The following is a 9,297-nucleotide window of genomic DNA, read 5'->3' on the forward strand; positions in this document are numbered from 1 at the left end:
CAGTTCTATGAGTGTTGTCAGTTCTTCAGTATCTCATTGAAATGCCTTCATCTGTGAGCTTAGACCATGAGCATAGATGGGCTATTTGATAGTGCAGAACTTCAGTCAAGCCCGGTCCTGCCTTCACCAGGCATCCACACACACCTGTCTGATCTGTTTTAACCCCCTCCTTTTCTTATGAACACTGAAGCTAATTATAGTGCCCCAAATGCTGCCCTGTCAGAGCTAACTCAGTACTGACTAGGTATTGAACCAGGGATCTTCTGGTTCTTTGTGGTTTAGTACTACGCCAAGTCGGTACATTCACCAACTAAGCCATCAGCAGGGTGGTCGCTGTTTTTGCTGGTATAATATTAATGATGCAATATTGGTTCCAGTCAGACAGTATTACCTTTTAAATTGGCTGGCTCAAACTGATTTTCTTGTCCAGAAGAGAACTTTGCGCACACATGGTTATACCATCCCAGATCCACCACAAAAAAATTGATCACATAACGAATGAATTGAACCCTTATGTGGCAGAGCTCCCCTCCCCTTAGAGAACGTGACCAGGAGTGTTCCCATTCTCAAAAATTTAAATCCACTCCAGGTAGTTTTACGAAGTGTCAACAAAATCCAAAAAACCCTCCCAGAATTTTTTAAACCTGGTTTGATATTGCACTGGAATTATACTTCCATTCAAGCAACATGAGACTGCCTGCTTCAGGGAGTCTTCCCCCAGAGTCAGATCGGGCCTTACTCTAGAGTTATACTGTAGCTTTAGAATTGCTGCCAAGTGGAAAATGCTTTGCAGTGATGCTAAAGTGGTCCTATTTTTCTTGTCTGAGCCAATATTTGGCAAAAGTTTCTAAAGCAAGTGGATAGAAGGGAAGTAACTGTTTTACATTTAAAAGTTCAGTGTTCTGAGATGCCCATGTATTGAATGAAATTAGTGCCACAAAAATTATTTGTGAATCATGTTAGCTTGTGAACTAAGCAATATCGACCGTAGTTAGAAAGCAATCCTCAATTGCAAAAGCAGGTGAAGAGAAATGCAGTCTAAAAATGACAACTACTGTGGTATGAAAACCACCTAGCAAAATTTAATTTAATGCACTAGATAATAAAATATTCATTGAAGAATACCCCTTTGTTACAATAATAACTCATCTGGGAAACTGTTTACATAAATTTCCATTTGCTCTTTGCTGCTGTTGATATTAAATCTTGTGTTATGGAGGAAAAGCTTGCTTTTATCAATACATTCTCCTGTACTGGTTATTATACATCCCATTTTATTCACATGCTCACCTTATATTTAACAAATTGCAGGTTTTCTCTTCTACACTATATGCAATTATCCTATCACAACTGTTCACTAAATATAACTTTAATTTCTATTCAGGGCTCCTCATCTAGGAAGAGAATTGGTCTGCAAAGAGAGCAAAAAAACATTCAAAGCCACAATAGCCATGAGCCAGGAGTTTCCTCTGGGCATTGACTCGTAAGTAGCCCTGTGTAGACATATTTAACATAATCTCTTTGAAGAGATGCTGCAAATACACAAGACATCCTTTTAGGATCTGAAAAGTTAATCTTTTGTATAAGAGAACTGAGCAGTAAAAGGCATTTTACATAAACTCCTGTAAAAATCAGTTTTTTTTTGTTCTGCCGGTTAACTCTCAGCACATCTGCCAAACCCTTCATCCATGCCATAGCCACCTCCAGACTCTACTATTCCAATGCCCCCCGTGGTGTTCCAACTGATTAGTTATTTGGTTGAAACATTATCTTTAGATTACAGATGCAGCAAGCTGATTTTCCTTTCACCAGAAGATAAAGTAAAATATCTCCCCCCTCCCCCAATCAGGATATTTTTCTAACAAAATAAACTTTAATAATTGGATGAGTGAAAAGTTTAAATTGTGTATGTAAACGAGTGGATTCTCATCATTTGTTTTTAAATTGCACTATGCAGATGTCACCACACGAATATAAAAACTTCGCGTAACAGTCACCAAGAATCAATTGGAAATTTTTTTGTGTATCTTTTCCCTGATTTTGTTATGGAACTTAAATTCTGGTTCTCTAATTTTTCTTCTGTTTCTATTGGTCTCTTACTGACAGATTACTGAATGTTTTAGAGGTCATAGCACCCTTCAAGCACTTTAATAAACTCAGAGAATTTGTTCAGATGAAACTTCCACCAGGATTTCCTGTCAAACTAGGTAAGTAGCTTCTGCGTAAAGTGAAGAAATGCTGGACTAGCTAAACAAAAGAAAGGATTTGGATTGCTCATGTTCAAGTGTAACTCTCGTTCATTAATACATTGTGTACAGGATTTGCAGTGTCACAACCAATTTCAACGAGTTTGAGATAATCTCAAAGCCCAACAGATTTATCAAAGTTATCTCAACCGTGAGATATGTTACTGGCTTGAAGAGCACTGTAGTGTTTTGTGTAATATATTAAAATACAGTAATTTCCTGTTTATTTCAGGTTTGTTTTCCAAGTTTCTATTTTTATTTGTAAGCGAAGTTGTCATTAGACAGAAAATTATAGGCTCCTGCTTGTATACCATATAATCAGGACAGAAATAATATAATATTGTTTACTAGCTGATGTGTGGAAGTACTGCCACTACTGTGCTAATGTTCAGTGGGACAAAATTTGACACGGTCAGTTTACAATATCCTCTTTCTGATTTCTACAGCGGCCTTTGAACTTTTAGTTGCCTTACTATTTTTAGAAGATTCAGGACCAGGCTTTATAGAAGAGATTCCAATTGACTGTCCTGCATGATGTCTCTACCCTCTGGTCTTCCATTTTAAAAGAATTCAAAGTTCTTGTCCCAAATTACCCATTTGTGTTATGTATGGCACTTGTCTTTGCAGTGGTTAACTCTCCTTAATCTCACCGCACCTGATGTATGGTCTTTGAAATTTCTTAAGGGAAAAGGAAAACCTCGGAAGCGTACTTTTTGTTCAGAAATACTCTCCTATATAAAGCTATCACAGTTTTGGGGTTTTTATGCTAGATGTTGGCCTTGAGTTTTCTCGACTTTCTGCCACTGAAATGCTGTAACTTTGTCGGAAGTGTGGTGGAAACCCCATTTACACATGGCAGAAAGTTAGAGGAAATTCAAGGCCATGATCTCTGGTTCAGCATCACCAATCACTCTTAAACGGACCTCGCATCTCTACAGTGCACCTTTTATTTTGCCAAATATCTAGATAAATGATTGCATGGCCCAAGGATTGCAAAAGAGAATTCTTATTCTGTACATTAGCTTCTGGAATATATCATGCTGGAATATATCATGCTGCCATATGAATTCTCCTGTCTTTATGCAAGGTGAACTGAATAGACGGATATATTGATAGGGTGAGATGAAGTAAGGTGGGAGGGAAGCTTGTGTGGAGCATAAACACCGGCATAGACATTTGGGCCGAATGGCCTGTTTCTGTGCTGTAAAACTCTACAAATAAGCAATACTGAGATGAGGCACAGCTTCAAACTAGTAGCTAGCTGGTTTATTTACATAAAGTACATGAATGAACAGTTTGACACAATGAGAAGGTACATTTTGCTATACTCTAGTTACAAAAATAATGAAGATACAACGTTCTTTCTCTATAAACGTGGACTCAATGGCAGAAAATTACCATCTCTAGCTTAATCCTTTGAAGCTAAACTGGATCAAACTTTGAAATACAGACAGCCTTTTCTGCTTGCTGCCAAAATCATAAACATTCTGGGAGAGAGAGAGAGAGAGAGAGACTGCCTGCATTCTGTGAACTGACATGCTTTAACTCTGTGAGATGGGGGCTTAGTTCAATCACAGATGGCTGTAACCAATCAGTGGCCTACCCCTTTCTTCAAGGGACCTGAAAATAGCTGTCAATCAAAGTTACTACCTTGAGGGGAAAACCTACCCTTTGATGTGGGACCAGGAAACTCCCAAGTGTCTGCCTGGCTAATCCCTACACTTTGCAAATGGAATAGACCAACAGAATAGCTGATCGGGTGCAGCAGTGAGCCATCTTCTTAAATATCATGAGATGTTGCAGATTGTACATAATTACCTTTCCTCTGAATAACTAACCTTTCAAATCAATATTGAAACCAGACTGGATCTGGCTTTTTTTTAAATAAAGTATAGAGCCTTGGAAGTTAACCCCTTATCTGCTGAATCTAGCATTAGTTATAAGATTAAAAATACAATTCTGGCAACCCAAGCTAGAATCCAATTTGCCATTGGTAAAGGAATTAGATTTTTTTTAAAAAGGTAAATGTTCTGATGTCTGTCAGGGCTTACTCCAGTTAGGTCAGGACTCACTCCTTCCTTGGCTACTTGATGATGTAATTGATGGGGAAAGCAACCGACTGGGCCCTGAAGTGGCTTTTTGAAAATGAGAGCCATGCCTTTGGACCAGCTCGAGATCTGATCAAGAATTATTCTACCCAGCAGAAACCAGGTCATTATTTAAGAATAGGCTAAATAGATCGATGAAGGAAAAGGGGTTGAAGAGATAAGGGAACAGAGTGGGCACATTGGATTAAGATTACTGTTCGTTCATCTCCTGTACGATTTAGGAATGATAAAAGAAGGAATGTTTTGCTCGAGCACTACTCCAACTTGTATAAATGATAGTGGGAAAATGGGGATCCATATGGCTTCACCACTCAGTCACTTTCTGATCTCATTCATGCCATTACAATGTATAAGCATCTAAGATTACCTGGAGCAAGAGGTCAGATGCTTCCTTGCATAAGTGAGAGGAAAAATGGTATTCTCTGCCACTCAGTTTAAATCAATGTTTTGGTCATTGGTCAGTTCACAGAATACAGGCGCACTCGCTCTCTTTCTTTCTCCTCTCTCTGTCCCAGAAGTCCGTGATTTGCTATTCCCATTTAAAAAGCATCAAATATTACAAAACAGAATTGATTTATATACAGAATAGTAATATAGAAATAATTTGGCTGGCCTTGAAACATTTAATACTTACCAAACATTCTGGTAGAAGTGGATAACTTAAAAAATCTGGAGCATTTTACTGGAATTAACCCCTTGCTCGTGTACAACTGCATGATTGACCTGAACTAATTTGATTCTGTTTCCTATTGTCTAGACATACCTGTGTTTCCAACCATCACTGCCACTGTGACATTTCAGGAATTCCGATATGACGGGTTTGATGACTCTATCTTCAATATTCCAAGTGACTATAGTGAAGACCCCAGCCGGTTCCCTGAACTTTGATCTGGCTGCCTGGTTATTGTGGGACTAAAAGAAGAGCGTGTTAGGTGCTGTGTGCTCTTTTTTTTTCCCCCTTCCAAGAGTTTGACTTCTTTCTTCCTTGGTGATACAAAGATATCATTTGGATAAACTCTGGAACATTCCTAAATGGAAGAATGGAAAGTCTTACAGAAATAGACTATACAGCTTTTTCTTTGATTTGGATAAATCACTTTATTAAATTCCTGACCTTAAATTCAAGATGTTCTATTTGCAAAATAACCCATTAAGAACTTCAGCTTTTTCATGAAAATGTACATACATATATCAATGATTAAATAATTTGGTTGCTAGAAAATTAGAAAGAAGGCATTTTGCTGTAATTCACCTTCAAGTAATTGGCTAAATCAAAAGAGAAAAAATATATTATTACAATATGCATACCTGTTAATTACTAAAAGACAAATTGCCTCTATTAATTTTTCCAGAATTGGTATGCTGTTACTATTTTGATATTTATTTGTACCCCTATTTTTTGGGTGCTCATTCAGTGTCTTAATATTTTTAAAACACTATTTCATTAAAGCTACATTAATTTAGTTTTACAAGTGTTGGCAAAAAAAGAAGCTAGGTTCTGAAAGAGTAACCCACAAAGCGCAAGAGGCAACATTTATTGCGCTGACTGGATGATGGTTGTTCAGCAAGGTAAAGGTTAATGTTCTGGCATTTCAAGTTAAGTTAAACCTTATGTTTTAATTAGCATTACATGATTCTAAAAGGGAAATGTTTTTTGAACGTAATGGAACAATTACTGTATAAACATTGTGTATACAGTTATCAGCAAGGTTTCAAAGTGGTGATACTCACATATGGGATATTAGAAATATCCCATTGCTTCAACTGGAATTGCATGGAACTTCCAGTAAGACTTTGAGGTCTGTTTGGCTGTAGTGTAGTACTGCATTGTTTAGCCATGCCTGATGATTTCCCTTCCTACTTGGTGAGAAGACAAGTGACCAAAAGTGGCCAGTCGGTTCCTGTTGAATACGGTGATGATTCCTAACCTTTTCCACGTGGGAAAGACTTGTTCTTTGTGTCAAATACACAACTAGGCTACAGCTAATGCAAACATTATCACACTCAATTCACAATCTACACAGTTTTAAACTATTTTTTGTATAAAAAAAGAGTAAAAAAAACCTAATATAATATCCTCAAGAAGTTTCGGAATTACTGTTCATTTAAGCACTAGCTTTTTGGTGAACAGAATTGTTCCAATTTAATGAATGCACTGTATATAACCACACAAAAGTTTTTCGTCCAAAAAAAAATCCTACTCCTTTTTAGCTTTAATGCTTGTATAACCATGTTTAAAGTCGAAGTAGGACTATCCAAGTGAGAACTGTCTGAAGGCTACCTCACTCGTGGAACAGAGTAATGTGACTCACTTATAGCCCGAGTTACGTGACCTTTCTTACTTGTAATTGATTTACTCGTCTTATTCATGACTGCTGACCTTGTAAGGTTTGCAATTCCCTTCAAGTCTTAGACATCACCAGTTAATTGCAGGGAGTTTTAATGTACTCGTTACTTGAAAGATTGTGTAAAATTAACATTTCACAGAAATTATTGGAATCTTTCCTCTATGCCAACAAAAATGGGAGCATGAAGCAATGGATAGGGATGTCATGATATGAAAATGTTAAATTGGATAACTAGAGTTTTAAAAAGAAAAAAATGTATCTTATAAATATATCAATATCTTGTGATATTGGTATGATGAAAAACTAGCATAAAATTGTTTTACCAAATGTGCTTTGTACAAATAAATACAGTTCAAAACCCTGCGCATTTGTGCTTGCTTTCTTTAAATTGTTCTTAGGTATTTTATAAAGACTGAGAAATTAGCATAAAATTAGTAACCATTGTTACTATTAAAGACTTGTTCAAATTATTCAGTTATGATTCATTTTGATTGAGTGATTTTCATTTAAGTCAGATTGTATTTTCCTATTTGTATTTACCATTAAAAATAATAATATAATTGGATTTGCCTGTTGCTGCTTTTTACTTAATTGAACCTGAATAACTTGATGGATATAGGAAGTTAATACCTGGTACCAGAGTGGATCGACCTAGTTTGTATCCATAACTGGTCACCCGCTGACTTATTGATCTCAGCCATGTTACTAGGAGAGGCACTGAGTGGAATGTCAGCAGGCTTTCCCACATGGGGAGGCGACAGTCGGCCAGAATTTAGTCAAAATAACGGCACTCACCGTTATGCGCAAATCGCACAACCACTTCAGGCGAGGGCAGATGTGCAGTTAAACGCAAAAATCCAGAAGTTGCCGACTGATGTGCCGTTAGCTTCCCAAAAACGGCATCTCACTGTCTGACTCACCATTCAAATGCATTGAACAGGGTGAAGTTCCTGTGCTTGCATGGTAGATACGAACTAAACTCGCCACAGAAAGTTAGGGCTTGTCCATTTTGGTCTAAGTACCCCTTTTAATGATGATTGGTCTCAATTACTGCCAAATAATCTCTCTGGCACAAGAAATTAAATTTTACAAGTGTGGAGTCTCATTCCTTCAGCTTTTAATTGTTGGAGATTCAAAAAAATTTTAATTAATTTTTTTTAAACTTGTTTGTCTTTTTTTCCTCTCTCCCTTAATGCAATCTTTCTTCCCATCTCTTTATTTTGCTTTCTGTACTTGATTTGACATTGAATTCACTATTCTAACTTACACTTCCTGGTGCAGTCTTTGCTGTTCATTAACAATTCTTCAATCTGATTGGTTAAGGAGTTACACAGTTGCCATGTTCTCTCAGGTGCCGTTTGTTCGCCGGCTACAGTAATTTCTGGCCCATTGTAAAATAATCATGGGACTAATCTTATGCACATCTTTGCAGACACTTCAAGTAGCATAAACTAAGACTTTGGAATGGGTCATCCACTTGTTTTCTGAGCCATGGATCCAGTATGTGCCAGGAGGGGTGGAGAAAATAACATGAAAAATAAATAAGTAGATACCAAAAGTAGGAGGGGATGGAAGACCTTTTGCCTAAACTTGTGATAACCATTGTTTTATTTAGAATACTCCAGGTATAAGGTACAGGTTTGGTGCTGCGATTTCCTTGTTTTGAGTTTTGATTATCAACCAAATTTATTTTGGGGAAGGAGAGGTGGAAGGTACTGAGTACTTGCCCACAGGGAGTGACTTGAGAGAGAGTCCATACAAATCTACTGGAACCACTATGTAATGACATAGCAGCAGTGATGGAAGCATCGGAATGTAACTTTCACATTTTTAAACTTAGAATTGATGAGGACCCAGTGAACAAAGTAAAATTGAGTGTTAATGCAATTTTTTGCTGATATTATCTACTAGATCTATAAGATCCAATAGATTATCCTGATTTGTTGCAAGTTTTCTATATTGCAATCCATTGTAACATTATGGTATCCTTAACATTTGATTCTAAGTTGTTCCTGGCTTTTATTAACTTTTGTGTACTGGATAGTCATTTGTAGATTTTAAAGATTTTTTTTATTTGTTCATGGGATGTGGGCATCGCTGGCATTTATTGCCCATCCCTAATTGCCCTTGAGAAGGTGGTGGTGAGCTGCCGCCTTCAACCGCTGCAGTCCATGTGGTGAAGGTTCTCCCACAGTTCTGTTAGGAAGGGAGTTCCAGGATTTTGACCCAGCGACGATGAAGGAACGGCGATATATTTCCAAGTCAGGATGGTGTGTGTGACTTGGAGGGGGACGTGCAGGTGGTGGTGTTCCCATGTACCTGCTGCTCTTGTCTTTCTCGGTGGTCGAGGTCGCGGGTTTGGGAGGTGCTGCAGTGCATCCTGTGGATGGTACACACTGCAGCCACAGTGCGCCGGTGGTGAAGGGAGTGAATGTTTAGGGTGGTGGATGGGGTGCCAATTAAGCGGGCTGCTTTGTCCTGGATGGTGTCGAGCTTCTTGAATGTTGTTGGAGCTGCACTCATCCAGGCAAGTGGAGAATATTCCATCACACTGCTGACTTGTGCCTTGTAGATGGTGGAAAGGCTTTGGGGAGT

At 37.9% G+C, this 9,297-nt stretch overlaps 1 protein-coding gene across 1 annotated transcript in view; it reads left to right on the plus strand.

Moving 5' to 3' along the window:
- Positions 1–7,065, plus strand: part of ankrd13c (ankyrin repeat domain 13C) — a 75,259-nt gene extending 68,194 nt beyond the window's left edge. The window contains exons 11-13 of the mRNA XM_067990333.1: positions 1,385–1,483; positions 2,107–2,207; positions 5,112–7,065. Of these exons, the coding sequence (XP_067846434.1) occupies positions 1,385–1,483; positions 2,107–2,207; positions 5,112–5,242 (331 nt within the window). The 3' untranslated portion in view covers positions 5,243–7,065. The remainder of the gene's footprint in view (positions 1–1,384; positions 1,484–2,106; positions 2,208–5,111) is intronic.
- The last annotated feature ends 2,232 nt before the right edge of the window (positions 7,066–9,297 follow it).

This window comes from Heptranchias perlo, chromosome 9 (assembly GCF_035084215.1).
Source record: "Heptranchias perlo isolate sHepPer1 chromosome 9, sHepPer1.hap1, whole genome shotgun sequence".
Classification (NCBI taxonomy): domain Eukaryota; kingdom Metazoa; phylum Chordata; class Chondrichthyes; order Hexanchiformes; family Hexanchidae; genus Heptranchias; species Heptranchias perlo.